The sequence below is a fragment of the Lampris incognitus genome, chromosome 6 (genome assembly GCF_029633865.1).
Source record: "Lampris incognitus isolate fLamInc1 chromosome 6, fLamInc1.hap2, whole genome shotgun sequence".
Taxonomy (NCBI): domain Eukaryota; kingdom Metazoa; phylum Chordata; class Actinopteri; order Lampriformes; family Lampridae; genus Lampris; species Lampris incognitus.
Genome location: NC_079216.1, coordinates 346,303 through 365,420, shown reverse-complemented (window position 1 = coordinate 365,420; position 19,118 = coordinate 346,303). Strand labels below are relative to the sequence as shown.

Below are 19,118 nucleotides of genomic sequence, written 5' to 3'. Positions count from 1 at the left end.
TACACATAGCACATGTAATATTTCAGTGTATCTGACATAGAAGATAGTGTTATGGACTAAAACTGTCTGACTGATAGAAGTCAGGAGAAGTATTTACACATAGCACATGTAATATTCCAGTTTATCGGACTTAGAAGATAGTGTTATGGACTAAAGCTGTCTGACTGATCGAAGTCAGGAGACGTAGAGTTGAACATAGCACATGTAATATTTCAGTGTATCTGACATAGAAGATAGTGTTATGGACTAAAACTGTCTGACTGATAGAAGTCAGGAGAAGTAGTTACACATAGCACATGTAATATTTCAGTTTATCGGACATAGAAGATAGTGTTATGGACTAAAACTGTCTGACTGATAGAAGTCAGGAGAAGTACAGTTACACATAGCACATGTAATATTCCTGTGTATCTGACATAGAAGATAATGTTATGGACTAAAGCTGTCTGACTGATAGAAGTCAGGAGACGTAGAGTTGAACATAGCACATGTAATATTTCAGTTTATCGGACATAGAAGATAGTGTTATGGACTAAAACTGTCTGACTGATAGAAGTCAGGAGAAGTAGTTACACATAGCACATGTAATATTTCAGTTTATCGGACATAGAAGATAGTGTTATGGACTAAAACTGTCTGACTGATAGAAGTCAGGAGAAGTAGTTACACATAGCACATGTAATATTTCAGTTTATCGTACATAGAAGATGGTGTTATGGACTAAAACTGTCTGACTGATAGAAGTCAGGAGATGTAGAGTTACACATAACACATGCAATATTCCAGTTTATCTGACATAGAAGATAGTGTTATGGACTAAAACTGTCTGACTGATAGAAGTCAGGAGAAGTACAGTTACACATAGCACATGTAATATTCCAGTGTATCTGACATAGAAGATAGTGTTATGGACTAAAACTGTCTGACTGATAGAAGTCAGGAGAAGTAAAGTTACACATAGAACATGTAATACTCCAGTTTATCTGACATACAAGATGGTGTTATGGACTAAAACTGTGTGACTGAAAGAAGTCAGGAGAAGTAGAGTTACACATAGCACATGTAATATTCCAGTTTATCTGACATAGAAGATAGTGTTATGGACTAAAACTGTGTGACTGAAAGAAGTCAGGAGAAGTAGAGTTACACATAGCACATGTAATATTCCAGTTTATCTGACATAGAAGATAGTGTTATGGACTAAAACTGTCTGACTGATAGAAGTCAGGAGAAGTATTTACACATAGCACATGTAATATTCCAGTTTATCTGACATAGAAGATAGTGTTATGGACTAAAACTGTCTGACTGATAGAAGTCAGGAGAAGTATTTACACATAGCACATGTAATATTCCAGTTTATCTGACATAGAAGATGGTGTTATGGACTAAAACTTTCTGATTGATAGAAGTCAGGAGAAGTAGTTACACATAGCACATGTAATATTCCAGTTTATCTGACACAGAAGATAGTGTTATGGACTAAAACTGTCTGACTGATAGAAGTCAGGAGAAGTACAGTTGCACATAGCAAATGTAATATTCCAGTGTATCTGACATAGAAGATAATGTTATGGACTAAAGCTGTCTGACTGATAGAAGTCAGGAGACGTAGAGTTGAACATAGCACATGCAATATTCCAGTGTATCTGACATAGAAGATAGTGTTATGGACTAAAACTGTCTGACTGATAGAAGTCAGGAGAAGTAGTTACACATAGCACATGTAATATTTCAGTTTATCGGACATAGAAGATAGTGTTATGGACTAAAACTGTCTGACTGATAGAAGTCAGGAGAAGTAGAGTTACACATAGCACATTTAATATTCCAGTTTATCTGACATAGAAGATAATGTTATCGACTAAAACTGTCTGCCTGATAGAAGTCAGGAGAAGTAGTTACACGTAGCACATGTAATATTCCAGTTTATCTCATATAGAAGATAGTCATATGGACTAAAACTGTCTGACTGGTAGAAGTCAGGAGAAGTAGTTACACATGTAGAGTTACATGTAGAGAAGTAGAGTTCCACATTTAATATTCCAGTTTATCTCACATAGAAGATAGTGTTATGGAATAAAACTGTCTGACTGATAGAAGTCAGGAGATGTTGAGTTACACATAGCACATGTAATATTCCAGTTCATTTGACATAGAACATAGTGTTATGGACTGAAACTTCAGACTGTGTTCCTCATGTATACAACCAGACTGTCAGTTCACTGAAAGGGAAAAAAGCAAAGGAAGAACAGAATTTGCATGTGGAGAAGTACACGGCAGTTTCTTTTCACAGTCAGCACACGGGGGCAGACTTTATGTGTGAACACCTTCAGATTATGTTGCTTTTCATCTTACTAGCAGGCTTTGACCACATATCCATACTCTTAAATGATAACGGAAGGTATTTCATTTTTGTTATCCATGATTTTATTTTAAAAAGATTGACACAAGCTGTATCTCAGGGGTCAGTGTGTGCTGGTAACTTTTCTGTGCTGTTGTTGCATTTGTGATGATAGTGTTTCCATTTCCTGTTTTGCAGTGATAACGGTGATAGAGCCAGGCACAGGACGCCACGCAACGCCAGGATGACTGCTCCTTCATTAGGCCGCTTTGTCCCACGGTCAGTTACGTGTCCATTAACCCTTGTGTTTTTTCTTTTATTTATCTAAAAAAAAGTTTATTTTTGTCCCGACACTGAAATCTGCAAGTTTTCTCCACGAATAAGTGTTATTTTACCCAATAGACACGTGATGACAAGTGTGGCACTTCTGTTGGCAAATCAATAGTACAGTTGTAGTATTTGATATATAGATTGATTTAGGGGGCAGCAGGAAATACACCTATTGCAAACGATTCTCGAACTACAAACAAGGTGTAGCAAAGCTAGCGCAAGTTGTGTAATGTAGTACAATTTCATCGAAGTATATTCTGTTACAGTAATCAGGGCTTGAAATGAAAACGTGTCTACTGGTCCAGGGCAAGTGAACTTTATCAGTACACAAGTGGGATTCCTTTGGTAGTTTTCCAATTGGACAAGTAAAAAAACTGTGACGCCTATCTGATGCAGTCCAATCACTGTGGTACGACAGCCGTATGACGTACTGTGTTTAGACTGCTCCTTTGTACTCCATGTTGTCCTCAGTTTCACTGTGGCAATTATCCTCACTTTTTGGCAAAAACCACATATCTGCAAAGGAGCTAAGTTGACAGGAAGTGAAAAAAAATCATTTAAGTCTATTTCACCATTTTATAACCAAGCATAACATGTTCCACTGGCTGTGTAACAAACTTCGTTTGTCTTAGAACCGAGGCTTTTACAAACCTTAAAGAGAGACTGACATGCCCTTTCTCAACACATTTCAACATTGGCATTTTGAATCATAACCGAAAATAGGTGTCGTTTTATGAATTCAAAGCTGTTGGCTAGTGTCTCCCTGGGTGTTCGTGTGGGTGGGGCTCGGTACCGCTCGTCACTTGCTGTAGAAAAAAATGGAGGTAGGCCTACGGCACGGCAGTGCAGTACAACTTGGCGAATGATATATTCGATGATACAAATAACTCTTAGATAGATAGATATTTAGATTTTTAGATAGATAGATAGCAATACGTCGTAGCAAGATCGATAATAAAGTCTCAGCAAAATAGCACAAACTCGAGCCAAGTAGCTAGCAGGAGGGGGTGAAAGAACAGCTTCTCCGTGGTTTTATAGCATCTCGCTATGGACACACCCTATATGCAGATTGACTGGTGTCTACGTATTCACCGGCACAATTTGTCATTGGCCACCATCTACAGCCAATCACAGATCTCTCTTGAGTGGCTGCAGACGCGCTGTTTTGGCCACTGAATTTCTCCGTTGTCACATTCCATAGCCTATCAATGGGAATTTTCAGATTTTGATGTCAGGGTCACTTTAAGGGGTACATATACATTTGGTGTATGTAATACAGAAAAAACTCACATTTGCAGATACGTAGTTTTCATCCGACAGCGACGTTCTGCTCTTTAAAAGAACCATCAGGGCTCCACACTAACTTTTTGCATTGGCTGCACTGGTGCACCTAACTTTTTTTTTTTTAGGTGCACCAGCACAAAATTTAGGTGCACCCACATTTTTCATTGCGTCGCCTTTAACACCAAAAGGTCTCCTTTTTATTGCTCTTCTGTCATATAATGTGAATGATTTTTTAAAACAATAAGGTGTAGAAAAAGCTTGTCTTTATTTTAAACACAATATATAAAGAATATATATATATGAAGAATATATAAAGAAAAACAAAGTGTTTAAAGTGCTACACTGAGCTTAAATTGAACATTTAAAACATTTAAACATTTCCAAATAAAAGTGTTTGTGCTTAAAGTGCTTCAATGAACTGAAATTGAATATGTTAGATTTAAACATTTCAAGTAAAATAAAACACTGGCCTCCCTTTCCGCAAAATGCGGCTGTAGATAATCACGCACTCCTTTGTAGAGACGTCTGTGTCGTCGTCAATCATAAATGACATATACGTGGCGTTTCCAACGTCCGCAGCTGTCTTATTTTTCAGTGTGTCGGCTATTACACCAATACATTGCGCGCATGCCTTGTCATTGCTGTTGGTTGGGTTGACATTTAAGCAGTTTTTCTTCATTAGAATGATCTCTGACTTAAATTTTGTGAACGGCATTTCCTCCTTGGCAATGTGTATGCAACATTGAATTTTATGATCATTTCTGATTCCTCCGAGGACCTGATCAGTACAGCCTGACGCTGAACTGCAGCTGGGCGGGGGGCCACTGTATTTACACACTTGTCACGGCATGTAGTATGCTTTTTGGACAAGTTATGCTTTTTTAATGTCTCGATCTGAAACGTTGTCGACTCTCCGACGAATGCACTATTACCGGCCATACTCTGACCACCCTCCCGACAGGAAACGCAGTGCATTGCCTTCCGTTCTTTGTCGTACCTCAGCCAGGGAAATTGTTTTAACCAGTCACGCCTGAAAGAATATATTTTGGGCTTTTTGATTTGACTCTCCGGGCCGGGCTCTATCTCAGACTCGGTTGTCTCCGCTGGTTCCGAGTCTGATGTTATCACGGAAGGACCGGGGCTTGGCATTCTCCCAGGGACCGTCACCGAGGCCGAGGGCTCCGTGTCTTGGCTGGATGTAGGCCTACTCTCGGTAGATGAGATGGATGGAGTGACAGTAGGGCTGGTTGAAGGAGTAGGTTTCGTTTTTTTAATGAAAAAACTTTCAATGGCTCTACCTCTCTTCATTTTCACTCGTTTTGTCGCGTAGACCTATAGGCTATTATTTTCCTGTTCAAGTTCTCTGGCATTCAGCCTGCTCAGGTTGCTCGCATTTTTTGAACTGACACTACTTAGAGCAGTGAAAAGGACCACAGCCAATCAGAGGCAAGGACCCGCCCGAGCTCTGTCTCGTATTGGTTTAGACCACGATACCATCAGGAGAACACAGAGAGATGCTGCGCTTGCTAAAGAGATTTCAGTATTCACCCAAGCAGCATCGGGTGCACCAGTGCGACCTATAATTTTTTTCAGTCGCACTCTTAAAAATTTTGGTCGCACTCTCGAGCCCTGACCATGCGGGGTGTCTCCCCGCCTGCCGCCCAATGACTGCTGGGATAGGCTCCAGCATCCCCGCGACCCTGACAGCAGACTAAGCGGGTCGGATAATGGATGCCGTATGAAAATACAAGTAGTTTCATCCTGCACCGGATCACATTCCAGCTCACTGAAACTCAGCTGTGTGGAATGCAAAGCAGTTTGTAGAGAAAAGGAATAGTGAATATGAAAAATGACATGTTGTAGTCACTGGTTATAAGACAGCCACTGCAGTCTGTCAACAGCAAAATACCACAGTTTGGCAAATATGCATTGTCAACAGTGCTGCGACTCCCTGAAAGGATTTTTGTTATCATAAAGAGTTGCATTTGTGGACAAAAAATAATTAGAATGCTGTAGATTACACCTTTGAAAACCTGTAATTCTACAGTACAGTAAAATGAACTTTTGTGGCATACGTGTTTTCTTTTTCATTGAAAATAAAAGCATTAATTTTCATGCTTCACTGATGGAGGCATGCTGATGATTGCTTATGGTACGAAACAGGCTTGTACTGTCTCATAAAGAATTTACTTGAGTCACTGGATTTTATATATATACACACACACACACACACACACACACACACACACACACACACACACACACACACACACACACACACATATACATATACATATAAAACTTTGTTAAAAGAAACAGTCAATGGTAGGGAAAGTGCTCAACAAATAAGGGACAGAATAATCCAGTGAGTCAAGTAAATTCTTTATGAGACAGTACAAGCCTGCATGAAACAGGCTTGTACTGTCTCATAAAGAATTTACTTGACTCACTGGATTATACTATATGGGCACTTTAGGGTTCTGCGTAGTATCTTAGCTGTTCCTAGGACCGCATTCTTCGGGACAGAGACCTCAGAGGTTGGTCCTGGGATCTGTTGGAGCTGCTCTCCCAGTTTGGGGGCCACAGCCCCTAGTGCTCCTATTGCCACTGGGACTACTGTGGATTTCTCCTTCCATGTCCGATCTATTTCTTCCTTCAGCTCTGGTGGTGTCTCCCATTTGGACTCGGGGACTTTCAGTCTGTATTCAGTACAGATTTTCCTGTACACTATCCCAGACACTTGGTTGTGCTTTTCAGTGTACGCTTTCCCAGCTAGCATTTTACACCCTGTTACTAAGTGCTGGACTGTCTCAGGGGTGTCTTTGCACAGCCTGCATCTTGGGTCTTGTCTGGTGTGGTAGACCCTTGCCTCAACCGGTCTGAAGCAGAGTGCCTGTTCTTGTGCTGCTATAAACAGAGCTTCTGTGCTGTCCTTCAGTCCAACCTTTTCTAGCCACTGGTAGGATGATAGCACCTGGATCACTCGGTAGGTAAGAACACTGGCTTTTCCGCCGGAGATCAGGGGTTCAAGCCCTGGTTGGGACGAGACTCCAGTAAGAGTCTGTGGCTTAGATTCCTACTGCTATTGGAGCCAACTACCTCAGACATGAGTGAGAGGAACACAAATAGAGTCATACCGGCTTGGATGTCGCCTGGGATAACAACGTCCGCGTCAGGTGTTGGGGAACCAGGACAACCTGATGAGAAATGGGCTACTGGAAGAAAACATATATATATATATATATATATATATATATATATATATACACTACCGTTCAAAAGTTTGGGATCACATTGAAATGTCCATATTTTTGAAGGAAAAGCATTGTACTGTTCAATGAAGATAACTTTAAACTAGTCTTAACTTTAAAGAAATACACTCTATACATTGCTAATGTGGTAAATGACTATTCTAGCTGCAAATGTCTGGTTTTTGGTGCAATATCTACATAGGTGTATAGAGGCCCATTTCAAGCAACTATCACTCCAGTGTTCTAATGGTACAATGTGTTTGCTCATTGGCTCAGAAGGCTAATCGATGATTAGAAAACCCTTGTGCAATCATGTTCACACATCTGAAAACAGTTTAGCTCGTTACAGAAGCTACAAAACTGACCTTCCTTTGAGCAGATTGAGTTTCTGGAGCATCACATTTGTGGGGTCAATTAAACGCTCAAAATGGCCAGAAAAAGAGAACTTTCATCTGAAACTCGACAGTCTATTCTTGTTCTTAGAAATGAAGGCTATTCCATGCGAGAAATTGCTAAGAAATTGAAGATTTCCTACACCGGTGTGTACTACTCCCTTCAGAGGACAGCACAAACAGGCTCTAACCAGAGTAGAAAAAGAAGTGGGAGGCCGCGTTGCACAACTGAGCAAGAAGATAAGTACATTAGAGTCTCTAGTTTGAGAAACAGACGCCTCACAGGTCCCCAACTGGCATCTTCATTAAATAGTACCCGCAAAACACCAGTGTCAACATCTACAGTGAAGAGGCGGCTGCGGGATTCTGGGCTTCAGGGCAGAGTGGCAAAGAAAAAGCCATATCTGAGACTGACCAATAAAAGAAAAAGATTAAGATGGGCAAAAGAACACAGACATTGGACAGAGGAAGACTGGAAAAAAGTGTTGTGGACGGATGAATCCAAGTTTGAGGTGTTTGGATCACAAAGAAGAACATTTGTGAGACGCAGAACAAATGAAAAGATGCTGGAAGAATGCCTGACGCCATCTGTTAAGCATGGTGGAGGTAATGTGATGGTCTGGGGTTGCTTTGGTGCTGGTAAGGTGGGAGATTTGTACAGGGTAAAAGGGATTCTGAATAAGGAAGGCTATCACTCCATTTTGCAACGCCATGCCATACCCAGTGGACAGCGCTTGATTGGAGCCAATTTCATCCTACAACAGGACAATGACCCTAAACACACCTCCAAATTGTGCAAGAACTATTTAGAGCAGAAGCAGGCAGCTGGTATTCTATCGGTAATGGAGTGGCCAGCGCAGTCACCAGATCTGAACCCCATTGAGCTGTTGTGGGAGCAGCTTGACCGTATGGTACGCAAGAAGTGCCCATCCAACCAATCCAACTTGTGGGAGCTGCTTCTGGAAGCGTGGGGTGCAATTTCTCCAGATTACCTCAACAAATTAACAGCTAGAATGCCAAAGGTCTGCAATGCTGTAATTGCTGCAAATGGAGGATTCTTTGACGAAAGCAAAGTTTGATGTAAAAAAAATCTTATTTCAAATACAAATCATTATTTCTAACCTTGTCAATGTCTTGACTCTATTTTCTATTCATTTCACAACATATGGTGGTGAATAAGTGTGACTTTTCATGGAAAACACAAAATTGTTTGGGTGATCCCAAACTTTTGAACGGTAGTGTATATTATATATATTATATATATGTGCCTGAATACCTGAGTATTCAGATATTCAGTCACTGGGTAAATATTTGGTTTCAATTTTGGGATTTGGATATTTGTTTTTTTTTGTTTTTTTGCTTAATGTAGGATATCAGTAAAGGCAAACTGCAAAATAACATTTGTCAGTCCATTCTTTCACTAATTTTTAATTGGACTGTTAAAATATGGAAATATATACTGTCTCAGCTGCGGCACCCGACATCCCTCTCACTCACAGCAGTGATGTCACAATTAAGTTCACCTTGGCTGTTAAAGGGAAAACAAAATGCCGAAGACCTCAGCTGTGTGGAGACACGTTAAATTGAGCGATGACAAGGCAGTGTGCCAAATATACAGTTTGAAACTGGCCTACCACGGTGGCACAACAAGCTTGATAAATCACCTGTATGCTGTAAATAGAAGGCTAAAAAAAACGAGACTATACTAGCTAGAAAACTTAGCTTAACTCATGTCTGTTTTGCAGTCACCATTATCAAGCTGCTTTTAGCCGCCGTTTAAACAGTAACGTTACACATGATAAAAATGTGCACTTACTTTGCTTGGAAAATAGTTGCAACTGACCCGAATAGCTAAAACAAAACATAAGGAGTAATGTGGGAACATCTGGGGCTAAGGCAGTTATTGGCCTAAAAAAGCCTAATGATAATTTTCTTATGGTTATCCCATGAAAAGTATTGATGTTATAACAGAAATGAGTGTGTTTTGTATCTCTGATTGACTCTTGTAGGGTTCAGTTCGTACAACATTATACACTTAGGCTAATAACTGACGGGATGTGGAAGTTGAGTTGACTCCGCCCACTGCTCCTAATGTATAGGAAGTTGGAACTGGAGTTGGCACCGCCCACTGCTCCTAGTGTATAGGAAGTTGGAACTGGAGTTGGCTCCGCCCACTGCTCCTAGTGTATAGGAATGTGTAACTGGAGTTGGCCCTGCCCACTGCTCCTAGTATATAGAGGAATTATTTGTTATCAAACACTGGGAATGTGCGCACAGCTTGGCTGCAGGAAGAACGTTACTCGATTGTTGATTACCGTCTCGGCTTGGTATGAAGATGGCTAGGGAACTTCCGATATGTTACAACGGTTTGATTTTCGTTTTAAAATGTTTTCTGCCTACTAAAACAGTTTATCACCCAGTGATAAGACCAGTTATGCTACAAAATTAACCTTAGTGAATGGGATACATCTTGGAGACCCATATGCTTTAAGCGCAGGTCAGTGGATTAATGATGGGGCAAAATGGCCCAGTCTTCAGTGGCCAAATATTCATGAATACCTGATCGACACTCCAAGTCTTTATTCCCGAGAGAACTTGAAAGCATACACATCTCTGGATAAATACAACTATTACTAGCGGTCATGTCTAGGACATACTATTTCATGATTACGAAGTTGAAATCAAAGAAAGGTTGTGGATTGGTATTATGAACAGTGCAAAAAATGAAGTCAAAAATATGTACTGTGAAACAAACCATTTAATGCAGTAATAAATTGGCATCGCCTGTAGTTGTATCTTACATTAAAACAGTTGAATGTTGAATTAATCTCAATAATAAATTTTTTAAAATAAGCGTGCATCTTGTAAAAAAAAAAATTAAAAAAAAGATTACCTCATCACTGCTGCTGTACCTGCACATAAACATATGGCTAATAAAAATCTTAAACCTTGAAATTTGTCTTTGACTCTACATACTGGAAAATGTACATTATAATTTCATGGATCCTTTATCAAAACATTGACAAGTTATTTTCTAGGGACTATACATTTACAAAGGTTTGTTAATGCTGCACACACAATCACCATATCATCTGAGGTCTGCCTGTGTGAGTGGAATAACAGTTGTCAGAATTTTGAAATTCTTCCATCTACCTATTACTCTTTCAATGTGTATTCTGACATTAGACAAACACCTTGATGTTTCCACTTCTTGAGCAGAGAGTTGCTTTTTACCTTTGGTAAAGTGAGGGATTCTAAGGGTGGCACCGTGTACGGCAAGCTCATCTCTGATGGTAAAACCACGATCTGCTAGTAGCTCATCATTTACTTTTAGAAGGTAATAAAATCCAGACTCAGCTGTAAGTTGTTTATCAGAAACATGCCCACCCCAACCTGCAGACAGAAAAGTAATGGCTCCTGCAGGTGACATGCCAACCAAATACTTAACTGTGTTGTGGCTCTTATAATTCGAATAAGTTTGGGCTCTGGAGGTTAGAAATTTCACTGTCCAATTTTTCATATCCAGGAAACGGCTACACTCTGGGTGATCATTCAGACTGTGCCAAACAGAATCATGGCCAAATACTTTTTCACAACAAATATATAAACAGAACAACCTGATTAATCCTGGTAGTGACTGTCCTACTGTACAATAGTTAAGATGTTAGAAGTTCTTACCAGTGCAAGGACCAGCACCAGGCTCCATTCCGCAATCATTTGGGGAGAGGGAAGCGTGTGTGGATTCTGATGCAGCCTCATCAACAACTTCTGTGGACTGATGTCCATTTTCTGGCCGTCTGTGGGGGGTTTCATCCCTTCTTCTTTTTCTCTCATATCTAATACACAGAAAAGAGCAAGCAGTTAGTACAAAACAGTTAATTGACTCAGCTGACCACAGGTTTATCACATCCTCAACTTCAGTCAGTGGAAATCACATAGCACACCTCAAAGGGCTTCATGAGATGATGTAGACATAAGAGAAACTATCTGGCCTAACAGATAATCCTGAAACAATATAGCTTACATTAAATTACTCACCATTTCGAGTCATGCTATGTCGAGTCATGCTGGGTGATCACAGTGAACAACAAATCCCAAGGAAGTGACCATGTTTACCTCTCATGTTTTGCATCGCCTTTGCTGGACTGGGTTGAGTAGGAGAAGACAGACGGGACAAAGTCAGAACTGTCGAAGTCCTCAGATGCCTCTCCTGCACAAATAAAGTGTATTCCAGTGACTTAAAGTAACGTTAACACACCAAAACAGGTCACTGGCCTACCATTACTATGTGAAGTTACTAGCAACACAGCTTTAGCAAAATTGAACCAAGGTAAGTTAGCTTCTAAGCTAGTTCAGCTCAAACTTAAATATAATTCCTCTGTTGCTTGCAAACATTGTTAGTTATATATGCACAAGACTCAATAATTACGTTATTTAACGTTTGTTGTTCTAAGTTAAAATGAGTGATGTAATGTTATAGCTGATTAGCCTGTTAGCTGAGGCCTAATGCTAACTTACCTTTTATGAAGTGATCACTGCAAATGCGGGCATTTTTAATTAGTTCCTCGCTCCAATCGTTTCTTCTGATTGCTTGCAACCAAAGACGTCTCCGGTTAGCCTTAAAAGGGGTGCGAGTTGACGGAATTTGGTAAAAGTTGAGCTTTTTGTTTTTTTTGTCGAAACAATTCTGGCAACCGACTGCACAACACGACATGATGATGCCATTCGCTTCCTTACTGCAGCCGACATGCGCAATAGAACCTGCGTGACGTCAGAGTGACGTAGACTGATAATTCCGCTATAGGAATGTGGAACTGGAGTTGGCCCCACCCACTGCTCCTAGTGTATAGGATTGTGGAACTGGAGTTGGCCCCGCCCACTGCTCCTAGTGTATAGGAATGTGGAACTGGAGTTGGCCCCGCCCACTGCTCCTACTGTATAGGATTGTGGAACTGGAGTTGGCCCCGCCCACTGCTCCTAGTGTATAGGATTGTGGAACTGGAGTTGGCCCCGCCCACTGCTCCTAGTGTATAGGATTGTGGAACTGGAGTTGGCCCCGCCCACTGCTCATAGTGTATAGGATTGTGGAACTGGAATTTGCCCCGCCCACTGGTCTTAGTGTATAGGAATGTGGAACTGGAGTTGGCCCTGCTGACTGCTCCTAGTGTATAGGAATGTGAATCTGGTGTTGGCCTCGCCCACTGCTCCTAGTGTATAGGAATGTGGAACTTGTGTTGGCTCCGCCCACTACTCTTAGTGTATAGGAATGTGGAACTGGTTTTGGCTCCGCCCACTGCTCCTAGTGTATAGGAAAGTGGATCTTGTGTTGGCTCCGCCTACTGCTCCCACTGTATAGGAATGTGGAACTGGTGTTGGCTCCGCCCACTGTTCCTAGTGTATAAGAATGTGGAACTAGTGTTGGCTCCGCCCACTGCTCCTAGTGTATAGGAAGGGTTAAATGCAGAGGACAAATTTCATTTCAATGTGTGTGAGTACTGCGAAATGACAAATAAATTGCAAAGAAATATAAATCTTATAAATAAAAATCTCAAATCTTGAATTGTTGGTGCAAGTATGCTGTTTCTGCGCTTCTGTTTCACAGTGCTTTGTCGGGTGTTGTCTCGGATTCGGAGCCTAGTATAATGGGCATTTATGTAGATCTATAATTTATCCATGCTAAGAAGAAATATTCAGAAGCTGTTATGTCACAAAAAGTGCATAGATAGATCCTCTATCCATTATCCAAACCGCTTGTCCACCTCTCAGGGTCGTAGGAATGCTGGAGCCTATCCCAGCAGTCATTGGGTGGCAGGGTGGAAGACACCCTGGACAAGCCACCAGACCATCACTGGGCCGACACACACATTCACACGATAATTTAGTACAGCCGATTCATCTGACCTGCATGTCTTTGGACTGTGGGAGGAAACTGGAGCACCCGGAATAGATAGATAGATAGGACCTCATTCAACCAAATCCTTCAGGATTACAAACATGCATAAAACACACCAAACCTTTTGAGAAAAAAAATTAACAAATAACAATACAAACAACAATACTGTAGAATAACACAATAATTAGCAATTAAGATCTTAATTAAACCGAAAGACACGTGTTGCACCACTATGCCATCCATCCAGCCAATAACGGAGAATTGTCTGGCTGACTCCTTCCTGAGTCAGTCCCCCTCTGCCGAAGCTCCCAAGTATTTGCTGTTGATTACTACCGAAGCATCGGAGCCCAAAAAAATGGTATTCAGGAGTACTGCACCTTCTTTTGCTGCTGCTGCTGCTACTTCTTCTTCTTCATAAACCACCTCTAAAGAAAAGGACAGTGATTTACAATGGAGAATCCTACATGGTGCCATTGCAGTGAATAGTTTTATGTCTGTGAGCAACCCCACAGTTTCAGGTAAATGTCCATTTTGTGGCGAAGTAGAGACTGTTTTTCATTGTTTTTAGAGATGCAAAAGACTCTTTAACCTTTTTAATGCACTGAAGAATGTTTTTAGATGGTTTAGTGAGAGGTGGCTACAAAAAGATCTGATGCCTCTTAAGTGGTAACTAGTAAATCTGGTAGTAGGGGAGGTCAAACTGTCCATCTACAGTAGCAGGAAGAACAGAGTGGAGAACAGGACAGGGCAGGAAGTACTTCCTGTTTTCATCTCATTGCTGAAAGCCAGAGTCTGGGTTGATTTTAGATTCTTGAAAGGAACGAATAACAAAGGTGATTTTATTAAAAGTGGTGCTGTGATTTATAGTTAAGTTTGCAGTTATAGTTAAGTTTATAGGGTTAGGGTTAGGGTTAAGTTGCAGTTATAGTTAAGTTTATATTTAAGTTTATAGTTAAGTTTGCAGATGACACCACAGTCATTGGCCGTATCACCAACAATGACGAGATGGCCTACAGAGACGAGATTCAGCACCTCACATCATGGTGTACTACCAACAATCTTGTCCTTAATGTGCAGCAGACAAAGGAGCTGATTGTGGACTTCAGGAGGTCTAGAAGCTGCAGCCACTCCCCCATACACATCAATGGGGTGGAAGTGGAGCGTGTTTCCAGCTTTAAATTCCTTGGAGTCCACATCAGTGAGGAACTTTCCTGGACATTAAACACCCAGGCCCTTGTGAAAAAGGCCCAACAACGCCTGCATTTCCTGAAGAGGCTGAGGAGCACCCGTCTACCCCCCCAAAATTCTCACCAACTTCTACCACTGCACCATAGAGAGCATCCTGACCATCTGCATCTCAGTGTGGTACGGCAACTACTCCTCAGTAGACCAGAAAGCTCTGCAGCAGATCGTCAAGGCGGCCCAGCATATCACCGGTACCCAGCTCCCAGCCATAAAAGACATTTATCACAAACTCTGCCTTCGAAGGGGTCTGAGCATCAGCAGGGATCCCACCCACCCCAACCATGGACTGTTCTCCCCCGCTGCGCTCTGGGAGGCGCTACAGGAGCCTCAGACCCCACACTACCAGGCTCAAAAACAGCTTCTTTCCACAAGCTGTTGCCCACCTGAACCTGGTCACCCACTGAATGTCTTTAGATATTTTTAAATATTTTGCACTCCAGCTCTTTTTTAACTTATTTTTAGCTTTTGGTCTTCATGTGTGTATATCTTATACTGTGTTTGCTGTGCTTGTCTGTGTCTGTCTTGCACTGTTTGGTGAAGCCACAGCCCTCATTTCATTTTTAACGTGTGCCTGCACATTGTGTTTAATGACAATAAATTGAATTGAATTGAATTGAAGTGATGATGCAATATGTTCTGTGGCAGGTGATGACTTAATATTTAATGCCATTTTTAAGTAAGTGAGGAAATTGTTGTGTTTTTAACCGTACTGTACAGTAATATTTTGTCATGGAAAAAAGTTTGGATTTTTTAATGTCTTTTTAATAAATGTTTTTAAAATCAATCAAATCTTCATCTTCATCTTCTTCTTCCCCCTTGTTTCTCAGGGGTTGCCACAGCGGATTTTACAGTTTCCATTGGTACCCTGTGAGGGCACAGTACGAATGGCGGCCATTGTTAATCCGGGCTTTGACCGATCCGTTATGGAACCTTGACCAATCCGGTATAGTCTCGTCAATACACATACTAATTTGGCAAGATTTTACGTCAGGTTTCCTTCCTGACACAACCACTAACCCTATCGACAGGGGCACAGGTAAAGCACTGGATGCCATCCCAGTATTCATGGACTTGCGCCCATGCCTGTCGCCAAAAATAAATAAATAAACAAGGGTTCTGCACAGTATCTTAGCTGCTCCTAGGACTGCACTCTTCTGGACAGAGACCTCAGATGTTGTTCTTGGATCTGCTAGAGCCACTCTCCCAGTTTGGGGGTCACAGCCACAGGTTATCCCTTCAGCCCTTGGTATTTCTCTAGCTTTTCATGCTCTTTCTGCCTGATGTTGTCCTCGCTTGGGATTGCTACATTGATCACCACTGCTGTCCTCTGTTCCTTGTCGACCACTACGATGTCTGGTTGGTTAGGCAGCACCTGCATGTCAGTCTGGAACTTGGAAGTCCCACAGGATCTTAGCTCTGCCATTCTCAGCCACCTTTGGCTGAGAATAGTGAGAACGGGCACTTGTAGTCTGTATTCAGTACAGATGTTTCTGTACACTATCCCAGCCACATGGTTATGCCTTTCAGTGTATGCTTTCTCAGCTAGTATTTTATACCCTGCTACTAAGTGCTGTACTGTCTCAGGGGCGTCTTTGCACACCCTGCCTCAACCGATCTGGAGCTGAGTGCCTGTTCTTGTGCTGCTATGATCAGAGCCTTCGGTCCAGCGTTTTCTAGCCACTGATAGAATTTCTCGTTATCAGCCATGTCGTCTTATCTGTTGATGGTGCATCCCATGGAGGGACTTGGTCATCCATGATACCTCCTCTTCTTCATCTTCCCCACTCTCTTGTTTTCTGCTGCCTGAGGTACTCACTCAGCAGTTGGTCCTGCAGGGCCCACTTTTTGATGTACTCGTGGATGTTCCTCGTTTCATCCTGGATAGTGGCTCTGACAATCACTAACACTCAGCCCCCATCTTTTTGCTTATCGTACAGTCTAAGGCTGCTGGACTTCAGATGGAAGTCTCCATGCATTGAGGAGTTTCCATGTCCTGAAATCTGTGGCCTTTACCTCCTCCTTTGGCCAGTTTATTAGTCCAGCTGGGTATCTGATGACGAGTAGGGCATATATGTTGATGGATTGGATCTTATTCTTTCCATTGAGCTGGCTCCTCAGTACCTGCCTCACCCGCTGGAGGTATTTGGCTGTAGCTGACTTCCTTGCTGCCTCCTTGTGGTTTCCATTTGCCTGTGGAATTCTTCCGCTTCTGGTGTGGGAAGATGGCGGCGCAATTCACGTTTGCAGCGGCCTCACCCAGTACCAGTGTGGGAAGATGGCGCCGTGAATTCATGTTTGTGGCGGCCTCACCCAGCACCGTCCATGCAGTGTATTTGTCCACATCTGCATCTAAGTTTGTCTTCATTTGATGGCTGAGAGAGCTGGCGCTGAATCAGCTGGGAGAGCTTGGTCTGCTGCATCCTGTGGGCCCAGGGTCCACGGCCCTGCATGGAGCTGTCCCCAAAAAGGTAACATCAAGGGTGGTCTGACAGGATGCGGAAGCGGGGCAGGCGCAGTTCCGATAACACCGAGAACGGTCTGGCGGCGGCTTTGCCTAACCTTGACTGTGTTTTTAGTGTCGTCATGTGGAGTGCGGAGGGGTGTGTTGAAGGTGTCTGGCAGGGAGAGCTTGCACTGGATTGGGTGGGAGAGCTTGGTCTGCTTTGTCCTGTAGGCCTAAGGACTACGGCCCTGACCGGAGCTGCACCCGAAGAGGAAACACCGAGGGCTGTCTGACAGGATGCGGAAGTGTTGCAGGCAAAGCTAACTGCTAGCCCATGCAGACCAGCAGTTCCAACATTCATCCTGGCTGGCGTTTGTTCTCCTGGACAGTGATTCTTTTTTTTTGTTTTTTTTTTAAAGTGAGATATACACTCACCGGCCACTTTATTAGGCACACCTGTCCAACTGCTCGTTAACGCAAATTTCTAATCAGCCAATCACATGGCAGCAACTCAATGCATTTAGGCATGTAGACATGGTCAAGACGATCTGCTGCAGTTCAAACCGAGCATCAGAATGGGGAAGAAAGGTGATTTAAGTGACTTTGAACGTGGCATGGTTGTTGGTGCCAGACGGGCTGGTCTGAGTATTTCAGAAACTGCTGATCTACTGGGATTTTCACGCACAACCATCTCTAGGGTTTACAGAGAAAGAGAAAATATCCGGTGAGCGGAAGTTCTGTGGGCGAAAATGCCTTGTTGATGCCAGAGGTCAGAGGAGAATGGCCAGACTGGTTCGAGCTGATAGAAAGGCAACAGTAACTCAAATAACCACTCATTACAACCGAGGTATGCAGAAGAGCATCTCTGAACGCACAACACGTCGAACCTTGAGGCAGATGGGCTACAGCAGCAGAAGACCACACCGGGTGCCACTCCTCTCAGCTAAGAACAGGAAACTGAGGCTACAATTCGCACAGGCTCACCAAAATTGGACAATAGAAGATCGGAAAAACGTTGCCTGGTCTGATGAGTCTCGATTTCTGCTGCGACATTCGGATGGTAGGGTCAGAATTTGGCGTCCACAACATGAAAGTGTAACCCACATGATTGTCGTGCAGGTTACAAAAGCATGGATCCATCCTGCCTTGTATCACCGTTTCAGGCTGGTGGTGGTGGTGTAATGGTGTGGGGGATATTTTCTTGGCACACTTTGGGCCCCTTAGTACCAATTGAGCATCGTGTCAACGCCACAGTCTACCTGAGTATTGTTGCTGACCATGTCCATCCCTTTATGACCACAGTGTTCCCATCTTCTGATGGCTACTTCCAGCAGGATAACGCGCCATGTCATAAAGCTCGAATCATCTCAGACTGGTTTCTTGAACATCACAATGAGTTCACTGTACTCAAATGGCCTCCAGTCACCAGATCTCAATCCAGTAGAGCACCTTTGGGATGTGGTGGACCGGGAGATTCGCATCATGGATGTGCAGCCGACAAATCTGCAGCAACTGTGTGATGCTATCATGTCAATATGGACCAAACTCTCTGAGGAATGTTTCCAGTACCTTGTTGAATCTATGCCACCAAGGATTAAGGCAATTCTGAAGGCAAAAGAGGGTCCAACCCGGTACTAGCAAGGTGTACCTAATAAAGTGGCCAGTGAGTGTATGTGTTAGTTTGGATATATGTGTTCTTATAGTTATTTGATATGTGTTTTTGTCTTTGTGTTGCGCAGTTGTGGGCTGGGGGAAACGATGTGTTATTTCATTTCATGTGTGCAAGTGCATGAAATTAAATGACAAAGTGTTTCTGATTTTTGAAGACCCAGGTACTTGTAACTGTCTGGTATGTTTGTTATCCTGCCATCTGGTAATTCAACCCCTTCAGTCCTCACCACCTTTCCTCTTTTTGCCACCATTTGACTGCTCTTGT

The 19,118-nt window shown here is 42.5% G+C and overlaps 1 protein-coding gene across 1 annotated transcript in view; it reads left to right on the top strand.

Moving 5' to 3' along the window:
* Positions 1-19,118, top strand: part of ambra1b (autophagy/beclin-1 regulator 1b) — a 133,171-nt gene that overhangs the window by 53,384 nt on the left and 60,669 nt on the right. The window contains exon 10 of the mRNA XM_056281843.1: positions 2,543-2,623. Within this exon, the coding sequence (XP_056137818.1) occupies positions 2,543-2,623 (81 nt within the window). The remainder of the gene's footprint in view (positions 1-2,542; positions 2,624-19,118) is intronic.